Source organism: Takifugu rubripes, chromosome 15 (assembly GCF_901000725.2).
Source record: "Takifugu rubripes chromosome 15, fTakRub1.2, whole genome shotgun sequence".
In the NCBI taxonomy this organism is placed as follows: domain Eukaryota; kingdom Metazoa; phylum Chordata; class Actinopteri; order Tetraodontiformes; family Tetraodontidae; genus Takifugu; species Takifugu rubripes.
Genome location: NC_042299.1, coordinates 13,594,350 through 13,614,174, shown reverse-complemented (window position 1 = coordinate 13,614,174; position 19,825 = coordinate 13,594,350). Strand labels below are relative to the sequence as shown.

General features: G+C 43.0%; 3 protein-coding genes across 7 annotated transcripts; all 3 read right to left on the bottom strand.

Annotated features, from left to right (window-relative positions):
* Positions 1-1,230: 1,230 nt before the first annotated feature.
* abcg4a (ATP-binding cassette, sub-family G (WHITE), member 4a) lies at positions 1,231-11,950 on the bottom strand. Of its 2 annotated transcripts, none has more exons than XM_003971141.3 (15): positions 11,476-11,950; positions 9,884-10,112; positions 7,226-7,343; positions 7,008-7,140; positions 6,872-6,922; positions 6,057-6,202; positions 5,848-5,971; positions 5,647-5,761; positions 5,425-5,564; positions 4,284-4,382; positions 4,024-4,192; positions 3,842-3,942; positions 3,603-3,761; positions 3,021-3,139; positions 1,231-2,945 (listed from the first exon to the last, which is right to left on the bottom strand). In XM_003971141.3, exons 2-15 carry the CDS (start codon positions 10,101-10,103, stop codon positions 2,720-2,722), a joined length of 1,920 nt encoding a protein of 639 aa, XP_003971190.1. In that variant the 5' UTR covers positions 10,104-10,112; positions 11,476-11,950; the 3' UTR covers positions 1,231-2,719. The 2 variants fall into 2 exon arrangements, with proteins under 2 accessions (XP_003971190.1, XP_029704325.1); XM_029848465.1 differs by having other exon boundaries at positions 9,884-10,115; positions 11,476-11,949.
* Positions 11,951-14,862: 2,912 nt separating this feature from the next.
* On the bottom strand, positions 14,863-16,119 carry LOC105417491 (CUB and sushi domain-containing protein 1). 4 transcript variants are annotated; one of them, XM_011611554.2, is made up of 5 exons: positions 15,853-16,119; positions 15,612-15,773; positions 15,372-15,539; positions 15,096-15,296; positions 14,863-14,999 (listed from the first exon to the last, which is right to left on the bottom strand). In XM_011611554.2, exons 1-5 carry the CDS (start codon positions 15,953-15,955, stop codon positions 14,977-14,979), a joined length of 657 nt encoding a protein of 218 aa, XP_011609856.1. In that variant the 5' UTR covers positions 15,956-16,119; the 3' UTR covers positions 14,863-14,976. The 4 variants fall into 4 exon arrangements, with proteins under 4 accessions (XP_011609856.1, XP_029704328.1, XP_011609855.1 ...); XM_029848468.1 differs by having other exon boundaries at positions 15,134-15,296; XM_011611553.2 differs by lacking the exon at positions 14,863-14,999 and having other exon boundaries at positions 15,037-15,296.
* Positions 16,120-16,525: 406 nt separating this feature from the next.
* Positions 16,526-19,819, bottom strand: hinfp (histone H4 transcription factor). Its single transcript, XM_003971251.3, has 9 exons — positions 19,315-19,819; positions 18,789-19,015; positions 18,602-18,713; positions 18,300-18,452; positions 18,135-18,212; positions 17,813-17,933; positions 17,583-17,721; positions 17,369-17,493; positions 16,526-17,284 (listed from the first exon to the last, which is right to left on the bottom strand). Exons 1-9 carry the CDS (start codon positions 19,469-19,471, stop codon positions 17,020-17,022), a joined length of 1,377 nt encoding a protein of 458 aa, XP_003971300.1. The 5' UTR covers positions 19,472-19,819; the 3' UTR covers positions 16,526-17,019.
* Positions 19,820-19,825: the final 6 nt, after the last annotated feature.

Genomic DNA, 19,825 nt, shown 5'->3' with positions numbered 1-19,825 from the left:
ATTTTTATTTTCTAAAAAAAAAAATACAAACGATAAATTATTGAAATAAAAGAACATTCAATGCACAACAACGGCTTTCAATTCTGAATTTTACTTTCTATTGGGATAGACTGGTAAAAGATATTCACAGATATAACAGGAAAAATTGGGACACAACAATTAAATTAAATTAAAAAAACAAAACAACCCAAGAAAAATAGCTGTATCTCACACATTTGCTTCCAGAATCTGAAATCCTGTTCATTCATTTGATTAACTGATCTGGGATCAACTCACATCTGGTAGCAATGATCATATGAATAATAGAAATTGAAAGGCCACTGGGAAATTGATGCCTACAAACACAAATAGAAATCTGTTATGACCCGAGCATGAACTTTGAATTTAGATTACTTTGGCTTTGATAGTATCTTTGATATTTGGTGACCAGTTCCTACTGGAAATTGTACCTGCTACTATAAATGTCAAATCTTGCCACAGAGAAGTGATGATTTGTTCTTCATGGGTTCTAGAGAGGTGTTGACAATTAACACTCCCAAACGCCCTCTGTTGCTGATTATCCCAGCTTTGTGATGATGGGGTAGATTCTCTACTTAGGTCCAACTGTAGTCCTGCTACAAACTATTGGCTTTTGATTTTTCTTTTCTTTTTTCAATAATTGAAAGAATATGCTAGCACTGTGTGTCGCACTGCACTCAGTTAGAAATGAATGATCTCAAGAGGGACTGACGTCAAACGTCTCTGCAGTGGCTATATCCGAAGAACACTTTACTATCTTTGTTCTGTTTCTGTTCCTCTCAGTAATCCCTAGAGAACACAACTCAGTAAACATATCTGACCAATAAGGCTCTGCTACAGCAATGAAATAATAAAGCTAAAATGGAAAAAATCAAATTGCAGTGTCACATTTCCCTTCATACCTTTGGATGATTATTGCACAAATTTCAGGCATTAGAACCTCAAGATCGTGATATAAAAAAATAAATGACAGATGCCGGAGCAGTAGGAGGTATAACAATTAAAATCATGAGGAATATTGCTATTAAGAAGAGAACGCAAACCTCCATTACAGACTTTTCCCCAATACATAACAGAACAACAAACTCATGGCTTATGATGTCTTCTATCATCTTAAAACCATTCAGCAAAAAGGGGACAATTAGCATCTCCTAAAACAGGAATGAGGAAATACAGCCATTATGCTTCACTCTGAAAGTCATACATTTCTTCTTTTTTTTTTTAAAGTAAACATGCAACATTTGGTTGCTGTTTCCCACCTTTCAAGCAGCAGTCATCACATACAGTAGATAAGGCAAAATAAATTAAACACAAATAAATAACATTTAAGATAAATAACTATTAATAGAACAAACATACACAAAAAGTGCAAATGTACCTTTGTTTATAGCATGACATATTCACTGTACAATCATTGATTATATACTTACATCTTATGCATTATAATAAGGGTTACTAAGGAGCATAGTTTCAGTAACAAATATTTCATAGCAAGTCTATTGAAAATTATTTGCATTGCCTTGTGACAAGGAGAGGCTCTTCTAAACACTGCCAACAGTGAACATGTGTTAGTGTGCATGTGTGTGTATGTCTGTATATTTGCGTGTCCATGTGAGTCAGCGAGTATGTATGTTGATGCAAGGTGTATGTGCAAATACATAAGCAGAATAACCCAAATCATTTTAGTTTCGAGGCACCAAAAAACTGCCCGGCCTGCATTTCCAGTATCTAGCATTGCTTTAGACAACACATACGGGTCAGACATCAGCAAAGCAGGGAGAGGAATCCGTTTACAGCTCATGGAGGAAGCGGCTGAATGGGTAGAAGCAGTTCAAAGGATCGTGTAAAAAGATCGCTGCTATTGAGCCAAACATCCCTTTTGACTTCATGGGCTATTGCGCTTCACCTAAGCGTGCTTGTTGCAAACTAGTTTGAATAAATCAGTCATTTGCATCAGGCTGTAAAAAGCATTCATGCTTGCTTTCACATTGTGCTCCCAGTTCACTAAATGTTTCTCCAGTTCAGCAGTAACATACGTGTGTAATCAGGAACAAGTAAGGGATTGCAGATGTGGGTGTGCGATAAGACAATCCATGGCCTTATTCTTTTTTGAACAAACATTTTGTCCTTCAGCCAGAATCTGTGGTGTCCCAAAGGCCAACAAGCTCAATGAAAGTTGATGAAAGTTGTTTTGTTCTGTCTGGTTCTGTTCCACAAAGAAATTCCTTATGAAGATCCGACAGGACAGCAGAGTTTTCCCCCCTCACAGCTATATGTTGGTATCCATTCTGAAATCTTCTCCCGAGTCATTTTGGTAGGTAATTATTATTTTAAAATAAGAATTCTGTCAAGAACTCTCAATGGTTTTTTTTCTCTTTTTTTGAGAGGCTACAAGTTATTGGACATCAGCCCGAATCCCCCACATCTTACTTTGAAGAAGCAAGCATTCTGCTCCTCAGTCAGGCCAGTAAGCATTCAATGTAGACGCAGTATTTTCTGAGAAAGGAACCTGGAATAACAAAGCATTCTGAATATATGAAACTGCAGTTTAACTATGTTGCAGCACATCATTCTGGAATTTTCTGTTCTGGATCGTGTTTTTTTTACATGTACATTGGGTAGAGAAAAGACAGATATCTTCACACTATCTGACACCGGAGGGGTATGTTTGAACATCCTTTTCTCAATGTCTCGTTATATTTTAACGCTCTGACTTGACCTTGTAACGCAGAACAAAGTAAGTAGCCAGTCGAAGGACTAAAAAGAAAACCCCCAGCACCATGAAGTCCACGTAAAGCTTTGCATCCTCCACATCCAACAGCTGCAGGACCTCCTCTGGCTTCTGGAACTTACAAACAGTGCCTGGACACTCCAGCTCGGACCGGTTCATGCCATAGATAGATAGTATCACCCCCTCAAAGCCATACCTGAAACAGGACATCCCAAAACAGCGAGTCATTAACATTGGAGATTTAAAATGAAATGGTGTTAGCCGAAAGTACCTGACATAGGAGACGTAAGAGCTCCACTGAAGGTATTTGGGAATAGTGTCAAAATTGACAAAAAAGCCTGAAAAGAGGAGCACAGGTATGGCTGTGACTGGACCCACAAAGGTTGCCACCTGTGAAGGACAGGAAAAGCCTGCATTAATAAGAACTTCCATAGCATCTGTTCTAGGGAAATAACCAATAATGAAACCCTTTAGTCATTTTTTAATTCTTTTTTTGAGGTCATTTTTAGTCATTCTAATTGAAATGAAAATATTTCCTCAACTGAAAAATGGCTGCATTAAATGCAACATGTAAACGAGGGATATGAATTCAGTAGAGGAAAAACTTTGCCTCAAAAATGTTAAGAAAATTGGAATATTGGCACTATCCATGCATTACTGTGGGGGAAAACTGCCCCTATATTCAACACGTACAACTTTTTGTGATGACCAGTGAGCACTGTTTGCTACCTAGGGCCTGCACCTCACAAAATGATGCTCATTGTATGATTTGACAGCATTATTCAACAGAGGGTCAAATGTGAGACAAAAAAAAAGCAAATTTATTGGAAGAGTTGGATGAGGAACTGCTTACCTGCAGAGATGTTGATGCAGCACCAATGAGCAAACCAAGGGACTGAGCTACCAGCGCTGTGGACGTGGACAAGGCCATAAAGAGCAGGTACCGACCAACTTCTGGAGGCTGTTCGGTCATCCAGTAGACTATACTACAGTACATGATTGGACAAATCACCTAGAAGAATGGATGTTATACCATTACCTGTGTGAATGTGCACATCCAAAACAACATCTGCTGAATCATTCAAATGCTACCTGGAATGGAACATCAGCCATAGTTTTAGCCAAATAATAGGCCTTCAGGCTGTACCAGTAGTTTAGATGTTCTCTTATGAACACAGACATCTCCAGAGGAACTGCGGGAAGAGCAGCTGTCTTAGAGAAACAAAAATATAATTCACCTAAAAGCATTTAGGGAGTGGTGTCAGGGGTCTTACAAGTTAGGATGGTGGGCATCAAGGCTGCAAACATCAGGAACAACATGGAGAAAAAGAGGAAGCCAGTGTTGTTGAAGACTTTACTGGCGTCATTTCCAATTTTGAGATAGAGCATGCCAATCAGAACTCCAATACACAGGTGGGACATCACCCTGAGGTGGGTCAGCACCTTAAAAACACAAAAGATTCACATTTAGAGTAATTGGTCAGGCTAAATCTGTTCATCGCTGAGTCAATCTGAACAGGAGTTGTCAGTTTACCGTGTCCCGGCATATTGTAATGAAGGTTCTTTTGAAGAGGATGCGGAACTGTGTGAACGTACTGGTGGCAAAACTGTGTTTCTCCAGGGTTCCAGTGTCCTGTGGTGAGAAGCAGAGATGAACGTGTGACAGCTAATGGCATTGCTACATATCATCCTCTGAAAAATTGGTCGCCGATGTCAAGCCTTGTGGTGCATTTTTGTAACAATGTGTGTGAATATCTTGCTAAAAACGCCAGTATTTCTTGAAATATTGAGGTGAGAAATAAGTGCGAAAAGAGAACTACGATACTGGAACACAAACCAGAGAGATATACTAAGGAAACTGAAGAAAAAAAGGCAACAAATGGGAACAGAGGAAATCCATACATTTATGAAACAGTTTTAAAAAATTAGAGTCTGTGCTGCGCACCATGTAGGGATAATAGTGAAGCAGATGCAATTGTCAAAAAATGACTTATGAGGCTGAAGAGTTTGATCAATTGCAGGGAGAGGAGGAACAATTTGGAGAGAAATAAACAACAGTGCAGCTTCAAGGGCTAATGCAACTCAACAGGCTCTATTAGAGCGGCTTTGTTAGAAAATAACACTTGCGGTTTGATTACTCTCTCTCGTGAACCATCATTTAGGGAAATTACACAGAGTGTTGAACTCTTCTGAAGCGTTGACCAAATTTTACATTCACAATAGCTCATTTTGAATGAACCATCAGACCAAAGGCACAAAGTCTTCAATTTCCTATCGGCACACAATAATTAACATTTTGCAGTGTATGTTTTTGCAAGGCTTGCATATTCTCATTCTTGCATGATATCATGCCATAAAGACAGTGTAGCGTTTCCACCTGCATCTATCTGCCTCAGATATTTGTCCTCACAGTTATGGATGCTGATTGGGGCTTTTGCACATTCTTTAGAGCTCTGGTGCTGTTCTGCCTGTGGTTCTATTGGCCTCATTGTGGTGATATCACAAACTGATAGTGAACATGATTACCGGTAGTTAGAGCTTATGTTGAACCTACAGACATGGTAGAGACTGAGGCTGCTGTCACCTCAACACAGCCAATACAGTCCCCAATAAGTTTAAGTTTAAGTATCAGTGAGGTATTAGACCTAAAGGTGTGGTGCTTTGGAATCACTCACGCTGTAATACTGAGAGGGACAGGAAGAGTCACTTTTGTCCCTGGAATTCTTTTTACTCTCCTCTGAGCACAGACCACCCTGCACTGCATCAAACAGCACTGGATTCAGATCTCCATACTCCCCTGATGCCACCTCAATGACTGAGGATGAAGAGCACAAGCTTGTAAAGACAAATATATCCCCCACGTTGATGCTATAGTTATAAAAGAGTGATGGACTCACTGAAATCAGCAGGGTTGTGATATGTTGGGCAGTGGAGGCCCAGGTTCTTCAGATAAGGAATGAGGTAAGGGACGGTGCCCTTGTATATGCACTGACCCTGACTGAGGATGTACAGCTGGAGAACAAGCAGAGTCATCAAGATACTGCAGATTCCCACTGACTCTCTAATGGCTAATGAGTCGTTGGGTCAAACCTTCTCACCTTATCAAACATCTCAAAGAGCTTGGCACTGGGCTGATGGATAGTGCAGATTATTGTCCGTCCACCTAGAGCCAGAGACTTCATGAGAGAAACGACCTGGAAACAGGATGCGCTGTCCAGACCGCTGAGAAACAACAAGAAAGAGGTGCGTGTTTTTATTGGAGGCTCCTGCTGAGATCCCACAAACACCACCTTTAATGAGGTCTCACCTGGTGGGCTCATCAAAGAACATGACGGGGGGATTGTTGACCAGCTCCAGAGCAATGGCCAGTCGTTTACACTGACCCCCGGACAGACAGCTGGTGCGTGTCTGAGCACATTCTTGGAGACCCAAAGCGGTGAGGATCTCATCCACCTTAGATATGGACCAAAATTGGGTCTTGAATTAGTTTTCAGGGTACTGTATGTCGTGATACTGATCGACAATGGGATGTACAATTTAAGAATAAGTGGACATATAGTATAATATTCTATTGTGAGAATCTCTATTTACTGTGCACCTTGTTAGACCCCTGGAGAGCTACAGTCTTTGTCAGTGTTGTATTAATTTAGCTAACCTCCTACACTGCAGAGTGCAATCTGTAACACTGGAGTCATTCTGTGTACGCAGAGGGGGAGGAGAAATCCCAAAAGATGGTGCATCACACCTTTAAGTGTCCTTATGACCTTTGTTTTCAGCATTAATCCTACAGCCGGCAACTTGCAGAAATGCCTGCTCGGACAGTATTGAGCAGTTCACGGCTGTATGACCTTGAGATCCGAGCTCCTTACTGGTGCAGGGACACGTCAGAAATCATGGAGCTTGACACTGTTGTGGCAGTTATGAGCATTACTGTATAAAATAACAATCAGGGTCGTATTTGGAATGTGGTTTTCATCATAGCGGATTTTTAAGGTAACCATAACACTGTCCACTCTCCCCTATACAAATTCCATGCTGATTTTCTAAACTAACTCTAAAATGGCTCATGTGTTTTGCAGCACATACTGAACTTCATGACAGCAATACAGTATTCAGACTTACAAGCTCTTTTTTGACCTGCACGCTCTCATTCAGTTTCAGGTTGGCAGAAACCTGACAGACAAATAAATGTGAGCAAGTGAACAGGAGTTAAAGGCCGGTGATCTTGTTTTTCATTTAACAGTAATGTTGCTCTCACCATCATTGCCTCCCTAACAGTGAGGTGAGGCAGCAGCATGTCATCCTGCATGATGTAGCAGGACATCTTCCTGAATGTCCTCAGGTCCCGCGGCCGACCGTTAACCAAAATCTGGCCCTTCATGCCCGTCTCCCTGTTTTCCATTAGAAGAGATGATGACAACGCTGCCATTTCTCAAGCTGATTTTATAAAAGCAGACAAAAATTGCAACACTTTACCTGTATCCTGCAAGAATATTCATCAGGGTGGATTTCCCTGCTCCTGAAGGCCCCATGATTCCAATCAGCTCCTTGCTGTTGAATCTTCCCGACAGACACTTGAGCAGAGCTTTGTAACCTGCCAAAAAGAAATTGTAATAAAAGACTCATTTTATTCATTATATTTAAAAGGCTGTCATAATTTAATTTACAAAACCTTACATTTATGTGTACTGTACAACAAGATAGATTAGTGTGGGAAAAAGTGCTGAAAGTTAGATTAGCACAGTGTTAGCAGCTGTATTGGTGCAACGTTATCCACACAGATTTTGGAGGAGAAGTTTTAAAGCTAACTGTTCTGAATTGCAGACACATTGATTTGACTTCTAGAACAAGTGATTGTACATCGCTGTCTGTGCAGGGTTTATTAACCTTGAACTAATTTGTGCAGCGCTTTCGAAAAGAGGTGGAACAACAGCGACTCAAATGGAGCTTAGCGAGCCTCAAAATTCCCTTGCAATTAAAATTGAGAAGAAAAAAAAAGAGAGCGAGAGAGAGCAAGGTTATTTTCACTAAAGCAGGGGAATTCCTAGACCGCTATTTCTGAAAACCACGGTCAGAGAGAACCATTTTGGCAATTGTTATTATGCTAATGTGATCTCTGGAACATCATAGTTTCATCATAGTTGATTTCCCTAAAAATTAAATGCTGGAAATGTTTACACTCATCAATCATCAGTAATTTTTACAAGCGTATTTCACAGAGTGGAAGGTGAGCTGTGTATCAGTGTGCAGCAAAAGGGGAACACAGTCGTGATGCCTTCAGTGGCGCCAGCAGAAAAACCACAGGCATTACATCCTTATAACAACGGCTGCAGTGGAGAGGCCTGATGTTCAAGATGACTTGATGACACATTTCCCAGCCTTTCAGGCCTGTGTGCTCAGTGGAAACTGTAAAACACTTTTTTATAGCTTCCAGTCAAGGAACGTGGAAATGGGCTGTAGACATCCTTCCTCTGTCTCCTCATCAGAATTCTACTTCTGTCCCGAGCTGAGTTGTGTAATCAAGGCCTAGGCTTAAACCCACCATCGGAGGAAAGGACCCTAATGACAGCGGCCGTCTCTCCCAGAATATTGCATTATTGCATGTACAGCGTCCATTCAGGCTTTGTCGGTGAAGCAGCCTTACATGTGCATGTGGTGCATACAGATGATTTAACCTGCTCTTTCAGGTTCTGCACAGTGATAGTGTTATCTGAACAAGCCTTCATGTGCATATTCAGAGAACCTTGTGTAACACTCGTCACCTCTGTCCTCTAACATCACAATTGTTCCCCATTACAGGGTGAGGCTTTTCCCTTCATGCAGGTATGATACATGACGCCACATTGTGGTTGGCTTGTCAACATGACAATCAAATGTGTGATTAAGCTGAATTTTTTTAAGCCTATTATCAGAATTGAACTTTTGACAAAGTGATTATGCAATAATCCCCCCCCCCCCTCATCTCTCGCCCCAGTGTTTCACCAGGAGAATCTCTCCCCTGTAGAATGCCCTCACAACAAAAACCTCGTAGAGGAGTCCAACAGAGACAAATGGCCGGCCTTGCTCAGAATAACAAATCACTCAACTGCCCTGGAATTTTTTAGAAAAAAAGAAAAGAAATGAAAACCTCCACGGTTATTCAATTTACAACAACTGTAATTTATCTCTTCCTCTTAAATCACTGAGGCTTTAAGGAATGACTCACCAGAAGAAGGAAGAGTTAGAAATGAAATCATGCCCTCTGTTCTGGGCCATGTTACGTGTCAGCTATATGGCTATTTGCAATGATCCGAAATGATCAATGAAAGCTGTTCAGGGCACACTCTGGGTGAACAACAGTGACTATGATGTGTGGCGCTGCTCTGCCTTTATGTGTTTCAGAGGAGAGAAAAATGAAAACCAAACTCACTGTTCAATAGCAAATTAGAGGAAAAGCACAAGGTCACAGACAACATGGGCTGTTTTTGTTGAAGCTACTATATAATAACAGACAAACGCTTGCTCCCAGGCTCTTCCTCATCAGTGCTCTCCATGTAGTGGACCAGCAAACACTCCTCTGCCAGGCTTTCATAATGCACATCAATATTACACAAGACAACCTGCAATAAATCATATAGGGGCTCTCCTGCTGAGAGTGTAAATAAAAGATTTCCCCAGAGTCTCCCCAAGCACACGCATGCACACAGACACACAGGCACGCGCACGGGCACACACGGTGATCCCCACCCCGCTGAATGTACAGCTGAAAAGAAGAGTTTGCAGAGGGCGGTGCAGATGATCAGACAGGCCAAGGGATGAAGGTGTATCATCGATGAGGGTGGTGAGTTTAAGCACTGAACAAACATGACTCACTGCCACTGCCTATCGTCCCACTACGGTGTGTGTGTGTGTGTGTGTGTGTGTGTGTGTGTGTGTGTGTGTGCGTGTGTGCGTGTGTGTATGTTGGGGGGGGGGGGGGGGGGGTGGGGGGGTGGTTGTAGACAGGCCAGCAAGGTGCCAGACCGGCAAGTGTAAATTATTTACAACCTCTAAACTCTGCTGAGCACAGCAGAAGCTCACAGGCACAGAATTGATGCAACATGCTGGAGTGTGTGTGCGCGTGAAATTTTTCAAACGTTCACATGCTTGTAGTACCTCTCCTCCTCCACCAGGGACCTTCACGGATGGTGTAGGACAGCTCGTTGAACTCCAGGTCCACGGCGGAGCGTCGTGGCAGGTGGGAGAAGCGCTGTGCTTCAGTAATGTGGTTCTCCACTTTTTTCAGGTGCGTTAGCAGCGGCGCCTCCTGAGGTCCGGGGAGTTTCTCCTCCATGGGGATGCTGACCGTGCCCTGCTCCAGAGACTTGTCGGCCATGTTGAAAGGCTGCTAAAACACACAATACAGTTTCATTTCTGCCTCGGCTCATTGTTTTCTCATTTGGTAAATGAGTGAAAACTTGCTGCCTCAGCAGAGGCCTTGATGAGGAGGCGTGGTGCTGATCAGTTTAGTTCTCACTGCAGACACAAACTGGTGCTGCATATGATCTAATTATTATTTATTTTATGGAGTGGCCAGCTGAGGGAAATGAGATCCTGTGTGTGAGAAATCGGGATCTGGTTTCAGTCCAGCAGCACATTATCCTGCTGATCCACCAAGAGTGCATGCTCTTTCAACAGCGTCAAGAATGTTGCTCCATCTGAAGCGACCCAATTATCTTCTAAACATCACGTTTAGGGCATCACATGTCAGGTAAAGGTGAACGGCTACATAAACAGTCTGAATTTATTGAGCATGCTTTTTCCAAAAAGAACTAGCCAGGTGGCACAGTTGTGATCTGCCATCTGTGTGGTTCATGAACACTTTTTGTTCATTTCAACTCCCTGACGACCACCCTGGATACGTCAGAGGATCAAAATACTGTGGATTCTGGCAAAAGCCTACAATTATTTAACAGAAACAATCCTCCTTTAAATGGCAATACAATGAAAAGAAGAGGATTTGGGGCTTGTGATTCACATAGGTTTTCAAAAATAAACTAAGCAAGTGGATCTTTTATTACAGATGGTCAGATTTAAATGGGATGATTAAAGATGGATACTGAAATAAATAAAATAAAAAATTCAAGATATAACTGCTCTGAAATCACGCATTAGTGATTCTCTCTTGAGTAGTTCTCTCCTAGTGTCTCCTTCCTATGATGAACATTCTCTGAGTAGTAAAATATCCCCACACCAAGAGGGGTAAAAAAAACATTGACCATGACCATCCTGCCATTAGTGAATTTCCATTAACAGCAGCCTGCAAGCATATAAGATCACTGACGGCTTAAATGGCCTCTTAGCCCGATGAAGGCCTCCATGATTTGTCATGTGCCGCCCCAAAGTAAGGACACGTGAGGCGTGCACACGCACGCACACACGCGCACACACACACACTGAACGGATCAAGCATGGTTTTCAAATGTAGGCCTCCTGAAGGGCTGTGGTGGCTCTGTGCTGCTCTGCAGGGACTTTGTTAAGGATGTTGGCAGAGCTTCATAAAGCACCTGTTCACAACAAAGTGATGAGGTGAAAACATGAGGCTGGAAACATGACCGCGCTCTGAGGAGAAGTGACTTTTCCTAAAGACAGATGAGTCATAATATATTCTGTTCTGAGTACAAAACAGCCACGGGTGGCTTCAGCAGCCGGCCCTATAACCCTACGCACATATAAAAACACACATTTGCACGCCCCCAAACACGCACATTGCAATACTTATGTGTTTGTTTGAATTGAGCAGGTGAGCAGCTCAGTCCTGGCTCTCCTCTCTGGCTCAAAGCAACAGTGCTCAGTTGATGCCTTCAGACATAACGGAGCAATTCCTCCACATCAGACGGTCCGCCAAACAGTCCCAGTCAGCTTAGCACAAGAAATTACAAAAACCAATATGACCAGTGCGCGCCAGACTCCCGCAAATATCCGTTGAAAGGCTTGAAAGGACGCATCCGCTTTCTCCTCATCAATAGCTTTCGGGGTGCGGCGCACATCGTCCCGCATCCACTACGGCAACTCCTGAGATTAAAATCATGTCCGACCTCAAACTAATGATGACCGCATCCTCGATCATCGTCTACGGGAACAGACTCTTTGTCATGTTGGCTTCCCTCTTGGTATTCCTTTCACGCAATTCATCGAGCGGCCGTCGAAATACGCACTCGCACCGTAAAGCGGCGGTGATGCTGGAGTGTCACATCTGGGGAGCAACAGAACCAGACAAACGGGTCTGCGAACTGCGCTGCAGATGCTTCAGCGGCAGCTCGATACAGCAGCCGACGATGCTCTCTGCGGCCGGTTAGTGCGTCTGTGAGTGCGCACGCCGGGATGGAATACAGGGCGTTGCTGATAGGATGCTACAGGAGGAAAACATGCCCAGGACTGAGTTTCCTCAGCCTGGCTGCAGGTTTTAATATGCAGAAGTGAATACATGTTTTACGAGACGCGGGTAGCGTGTTTTTAACAGAATAAACCCATTTATGTCGGATGGAAAGGCACGACCTGTTTCAAAATTATCCCCCCAAGTGCTGATTTTAACTCTTTGAATATCTAATGGAATATTCTTGGCCGACTTTTTGCTCTTGTCTCCGGGGATGGTGAATCATGGGAATATCTAAATGAAATTAGACACAAGCTCCGCCGTGTCATAATTCTGCCCGGTTGTAATGAATTCGGGCTACATGTCTTCAGGGCGCGATGTTGTGGACGGTTTGTAAACACCAGGGCGGTCCGGGAGGCTTTCTCATCCCGCTGTCTCTTTAAAATCCGCACCTGCGCAGCTGCCTGGTACTGATGCTGCAGTGCCCGGGTTATTTTCGGTAAAACAGCCGGGGTTACTCGCGTTCAACATACCTTACATCACCCATGAGAGGAAATCAAACCCATTTTAGGCGCCTATCTCTTAATCAGACCAACATCATCGAACTCTTATAGGCAGTTTGAACATGTAAACGCACCAAAGCGATAATAGATCCTTAATTATTTGTTATTTAGGTCTGTGTATTAATACAGCGACTGACAGATGTCTGAAATCTGAATGTCTCATTAATTTCAAAGCTCCCAAATGTGTGCCACATGTGAGCCACACATTTGTTTTATCCTACAACATTAGTGGCATTGATTTCAGTTACCATCCTCAATGAAGATAAATGCTTTATTTGGCTCCTGTGTGCGTGCTTATTTGACGGCTAGAGGCAATATTAAGCCCCTATTATATTTTGTGTGGAGCACAGAAGTGACCTTTTCTACAGTCTCAAAAGTATAGACTGAAGTTCACATGAATAAATGATCCCGAAACAACTCACCACCCTTTCAAACAATGGTAGACACCCATCATCACTATACATCACTTTAACAGCGTTTGATTCATAAAGCCCATTTAAGGTGGCCAAAAATGTGAAAGCAAACAGTAAATGTTGGCTTAAGCGTCGGTCTGACATGACGTTGAAAGCTGACAAAGACAATTGTGAAAGGCAGCATGCAGGACAGAATGTTCAGGCAGGGAGGTTAACATAAATGAGGGTTAGGCGGCCTATAAGTACATTGAGCTGAGGGTCTGCCAGGCAGTGGAAGCAATTGTTCAGGATGAGACTTGGAACAGCTCCTCTCCTCTCTGTGGGGATTCTTTTGCTGCTGACTGGAGGAGCTCTCACAAATACAGGTGGGTATTTAGGACCATGCGTTTTAAACCGAACCCTTCCAGTTTTTCTTTATTATTTTATATGTTTATACAACATGGTGGGCAGGTCCAGCAGCTCTCCCTCTCAGACTGTCAGTGGTGAACGCCCTGTCTGATGAGATTCCAGGGTCCTATTCCAGCTCTGTGGTGGAGGGTGGTGTGCTGATGGGAGTGCTGAGGAGACTGCAGGAAACACAGCTAGACTTCAAGTAAGATCCCTTGTGAACTGTCTGCAATAACACTATATTTAACATCTTTGAGAGCTCGGTGTGGCTCTGTTATTGCTCACACGCCCTGTCTGTCTGCAGATTCACTGTTAGAGAGGACCCAGATTTTGGCCTGTTCCTGGAGAGTGTCAATGGAGTAGCAGGAAATGTGCATGAGCAGACGTACTGGGAGATCCTGTCAGAAAGCTCAGGAGACTACAGAAGGATAGATGTGGGTGAGTCTCATCCCCAGAGTAACAATGCAGCCCATGTAAGAAAAAAAATTAATGAGATATAATGAGCTTGGAGAATTGGCTTTCCAGATGTCCTCCAAAGAGGTACCTGTAAATGATTATTATTATTATAATTTTTGCAGGGCCTGGCTGCTACAAACCCAAAGCAAATGAGCACATCATCCTGAGGTTCACCAAATGGCATTCACGCCGATGAAGAAGCTGAATCGGATCTCTCGTTTCTTTCCTGAATTAATACCTCAAATGTTTAGTTGAAATGCTGGATGTTGGGTGCTTTGAATGGAAACAGCGACATCTAGTGGTTGTACTGAATGCAGCTTGTTATCGCGTCATTGCGAGTGAGTCCGTCAACTTTGACTCCATCTGCTCCTTCCTCTTGTTTTAGTAAAGAATGTAAGAAAACTGATTGTGAGATCTTGGTGCAAAATTTGGATGTGGGATTTTAAAAATTTATAATGAAATCCAAAAAAGCCTATTTAGATGTTCTGAAAGCCACTTTGTTGCTCATTTGAACTGCACTAGAACTATATATATCCATACAATAATTAATCTATTTGGAAAAAATACAAGATTCTGTGTTTAATTTAATATTTTTGTGTTAAGAATGTGCCTATTTGATGATACATTCTCTAAAAGTCCTCCGCTCCAGTCTGCCCCCTGAGCAGCTCTCCTGCTGCTTTAACAAGATTATGGTTTCATCTCATTCCAGGACAGATGGACTGAGAAGAGCAATGAGGAGGCAGTGATGCTTATCTCGATGGTTTCTCTTCCTTTGCCTTATTCATGTTTATCTTTATTTCTTCCTCTCTGCAAGAGTAATAAATGTGCTTACAGACTGATATTGCATCTTCTTTTATGGAGTAATACAAGGAAGATGCAGATATTGCTTTACAAGACAAACAGAATGCGACAATTTGGGTGTAGATTGGTTTAACTCTTTATAGCTACAGTGAACAATCATGAAAAAACTGGCTTCATCCAGTAGTGTTGATTTAGTCAGCTCATAGGAATATTGACTTTAAATATGCAGATTTTGGGGCCTGTCTTCGCTTCCTCTTCATCTGATGTCTCAGTCTACACATCTAAGCCTGCAGATGCTAAAAAAAGAAAATTAAAACTTCAAACAAACTTGGACACATCAGCACAACAAAGCCTTTATTTGTGGCTCCAAGCTTTGCGGGAAAAGGACTCACGACAGGATAAAGCACAATCGCAGATGCAAGGGACGCACTGTGCAAAGAAGCGCTTCCACCCAGTCTCCTTCTTTTTACAGTTATCTATCCGGGTGCAGCCATGTTTGGGTGGGCCAAAGTAACTTTTGTTGGTGCAGGTGGCGTTGCACGTCCCATTCAGCTCCCTCTCGCTGACCTCGATGCGCCCCCGCTGACACATACCTGAAGAGAAGAAGAAAAAGAAAGAATGCAAAGAGGGAAGATGTGTAGAGGGTTTAGAAATGAGGGTGCACTCACGGAGGCAGACGGGTTTTGGAGTCCAGCGGCCATCAGGCTGGCAGGCTCGGGTAGGGCTTCCCACCAGCATGAAACCAGAGCGACAGGCGTACCTCACCACAGAGCCCACCCACCAGTCGTTACCAAACACCACGCCGTTGTAATCCACATCTGGAGGCCCACAATTCACTGCAATGGAAAATAAATGCACATTCCCCCTCAGGCTGATCAGTGGTAGTATCAGGACTGTGGTGGTTTTACCTTTACAGAGAGTTTTGTAACCGAGCCAGCAGCAGCTTGAGTCCCCACAGCGGTCTCTCCTCAGCTCCTGGTGCTGCGCCCTACAGCCTCCTACACACAGAGGTGCTGAGCCTGACCAGTATGTGTCATTGATGACTACTTCAGGAGTCCACTCTATCACACCTAGAATGGAGCATTTCATCAGCAGTCTGACATTGCGATTAAATAGACTTAAACAAAATGCCTGTAGGAGAGGTCTTACCACTACCTTCCAGCTCTTCAGTCCATTCAGGAATCTGAGGAATGATTTGTTGGAAGCACCCAAACGGCAGCAGCAGCAACAGAATCGCTCCCACAGTGGCCATCTTTTGATGCAACTGGGACCCGAGTCTAAATCATGAAGCTGTCTAATGCCATTTTCACCCACGTTATAATACAAACACGGGAGTCAAAGGGAGCTGCCCTTGGCTGCACAGAGCAGCGACAGAAAGCTGTCAGCACACAGAAAACTAAGCCCTGTTGCTGCCTAATCTTCCACCTACGGCTTAAACCACGAGTTAAGTAATGTCGTAACCACAGGCTCTGTTTTGGGAACAATACATAATAGTTTGCCATTTCATTATCAAATACGTCAAAGGAGCGACGTTAAAAGGACACTGCACCATGTGAGGAGCAGAGTAAAGTAAAACTGGAGCTAAATGAATCTCCAGAAGGGCATTTATCTGTTGCACATCATAATGAATGTAATAGTTTAGCAAGTGGGCGGGATTCAATTGAGATAATGTAATATAAGTCCATCTAATATGAGCATAAGAGACAATGAATAATGTGTTAACTCTTACTGACCCTGCCTAATTGGATATTGTTCATGACAGGAGGGGGCGCCCTAGTCGACATCAAATATCAGTTATTCAAGTGGAAATCAAACTAGAAACTTTAATCACTCCTTTAAAATATTTATTAGGATTTTCATCTGTTAAGATGCAGAATAAAAGGTCAAAATCCCAAGTTTTTAACACAGATTTTGTGACAATTTTAAATTGTCAAAACTGCACTGAGTTAAGGCTCTGCTGGATTCAACACAGTTGGGAATATTTTGCAGACACACTAGTCAAAATGGCATTTTTATGATTACAATCCACTCACCAGTTCAGCTTAAATATCAAAGCATATATTTACAGTTTCCATCATGATAAAGACTAAGGAATTAAAATGTCTATTTAACTCTGCGCATGTTACAACATGATGTAGGTTCAAGATGCTTCGAATCTCTTCACCACGAAGCCACTGTTACGTAAATGAATGGCGTTATTCGTGTTTGCGCAGGTGTAAAACATCACAAATGATTACAGAATGTAACATGAAAGTTCTTTGCTGCTGAGCCGTATCCTGGCATCACGAGACCTCTTCAGTTAATCAACCCTTTTCATTAGAGATTATACAGAATGGCTTCCTCTGTGCTGATGGTCGGCTCCTCAGCTCTCTGCTCCTCCAACAGCACACCTCTCAGTTCTACCTGCACCTCTACAGGAGTCATCCCAGGGGATTCCTGCTCCATCGCCTGCTCTTCAGCCAGGTCCTCATCCTCTTCCACTTGCCTGTTCTGTCTTTCCCTCATCAGCTGCTCAGTCAATTCCACGCTCTCGTAGCGAATCAGCTGCAGTCGCAGGAAGCCATCCTCGTGCTCCTTGTACCTGACAGACGAAGAGGCCATCAGTGCAGCAACAACCCACACATCTTAAACCCTGCACTGATGGATACTTGAACAGAGGAGATACCTGAATCTGGGGTGTCCAGAGGGCCATTTGAATTGGTGCTTTTTGTGCAGATGAACAGTGAGGCTGTTGCCTCTGGTGAAACACTTATCACATACGTGGCACTTGTAGCGAGCAGCAAACCTCCCCTGGTTTCACACGGCAGAACAATGAAAAACATTAAATGACACATTTGAGAAGAGAACAGACAAAGACTTTATTTTCTCCCGCTTTTCACCTCATGCTCTCGTTTATGGTGAAGTTTCATGGTGCTCAGGGTGCGAGAGGTGAAGCTGCAGCCAGTAATGTCACAGTGAAAAGTTGGCTCACTGCTATGGGTATCGAGGTGTTTGCGCAAGTCAATCAAATTCTTACACCTTGGAGGGAAACAAAGAAATGGCTGAAATGGGTAAGAAAGTGCAAGCTGCTTATGCTGGTGTGGCTTCTGAGCAGCAGAGGATTTGGCACCTGTATTCACAACAGTCGCAGGTGTACGGCTTCTCGTTACTGTGCCGGAATTTAATATGATTTCGCAGCGCCGATGGTGAGGGACAGGTCATGTCACAGAGTGGGCATTTGTAGTGGCTCACTGTAAAAAAACAACAAAAAAAACCAAAACAGTGATGCAATTCAATTACCAATGTAACTACAGAGCTGTCTGTTCAAGGAGCCTGAGGCACTCACACAGACAACAAAGTGCATGAGAGCATCAGCTGGGCAAAAATGTGTTGTTCTGATTCACTGCGCAGCTAACCAGAGGAAATAAACTGTTTCCATCCTCAGTACTGACCGTGTGTCCTCATGTGGTCTCGAAGTAGCCTTTCTGTAGCAAAACGTTTGGAACAGTGGGAACACTGGAACCTCTGACCTACAGCACAAATCAACACAACCCGAACATTACAAGAAGATGACAAAAAAATAACGTACAGTACAACTGACACAGATTTCGTTTAACCTTCCATGTCTTTTTGCCGAATCATGTGGTCAAACAGTTTGGTGTTGTTGGCGTACATTCCCCCACATCCTGGGCAAGCAACTACCTTCTCCTGAGTGTGGCTGCGCAGGTGCTCTCGCAGTTTGGGACGACCTTTGGTGGTAGCCTCACAATCTGATCAGAAAGCATTCAACAATCTTTAGGCCTCACTACCTTACCAAATGTCCTTCTTTAATGCTGTCACATGTACATCCTCATATACTAGTAATGAGCTTATGAATTATGCATCTAATGTTGAGAGAAGAGTGTATTGGTGGACATACCTTTCCACCCACAGCGTACTGGGAATTCACAGTCTCCTGCTGGTACATCTATTAACAGGCTATGCATCTCCACGTGACGATAGAACCACTCTGGATTTTCAAAGGGAGGTTGCTGGAACAAATACGTTAGAGAAAACATTAGACTATATTGTGTTTTATTGAAAAGGTACTGCGTGTATTCTTTTACCTCACACTCGTTCCAGAGGCACACAAAATTCTCTGGGATTTCAGGGATCTTGTTGCAGCTGAGGAATCCAATTGAACAGGTTCCGAGTTCTGGTTGACCACTGAGCACTTGTTCGCCGAACTGCTTCAACTTGGTATGGTAACAGTGAAAGAAAAGATGCCTTCGTAACTCTTCTGAGCCCTCCACAGAGCAGAACCCACAGTCTCGCCAAAGGCAGTTTCTCTCAGCTTGGCAGAAAACAAGACAAGATTCATTCTAATTTTGGTATTTAGGTGGGTTGAAAATGCTTGGCGCTTTACTCTTCTTTGCCTTTAACCTAGATATGAGCAAATGTAACAGATGCTTAACAAAACTGTCATAAAGCAGGTTGCATCGTCGAATGAACCGTCTCCGTATTTTAAATGTAAAGTTCTGTAAAACAAATAGGAGGATCCAGTGATGATAACATCCAATTGCTTGGAAGTGTTAGGTCTGAACAATATGCAGACGGATAGATATCTTCTTTAGCACGTTAAAGATGCCTTACCTTCTACATCTTCGGCTTCCCCCATAACGTCCAAAACATTAAGGTGATCCTCTGCATGTTTGCAAAAGTTCTCCATTCGATTGAACGACTCCTGACACGTACCCCATTCACACTCCAATTCCAGTGTTTTCTTGTGAATCCGTTTGTTAGGTGGCATCTCTTCGATGAGATGATGGGCTAAATTCAGTTGAATTTATAGAAAGATTATCAGAAATTCCTCCGACGTTAGACCATTGTCCTTCAAATGTGCTAGCTAGCGTCAGATGCTGGTTAACTGTAACCACTGCTTTTCAATAACTTACAAGCCGCCCTAAACTACTAACAAATGCAAAATCATAATGGGACACGTTCAAATATAACGTACAGAAAGGGGATCAGAAAAACACGCAACTGTAGGGTACCAGTAATAACTAATTTTGAGTATAATGTGTAATATGTTTCTACTAGGCGAGTTGTTTTGACCAATCACACCAGCGCGGGTTGTACGCAGCGTATATGTTTCCGCAAAGAA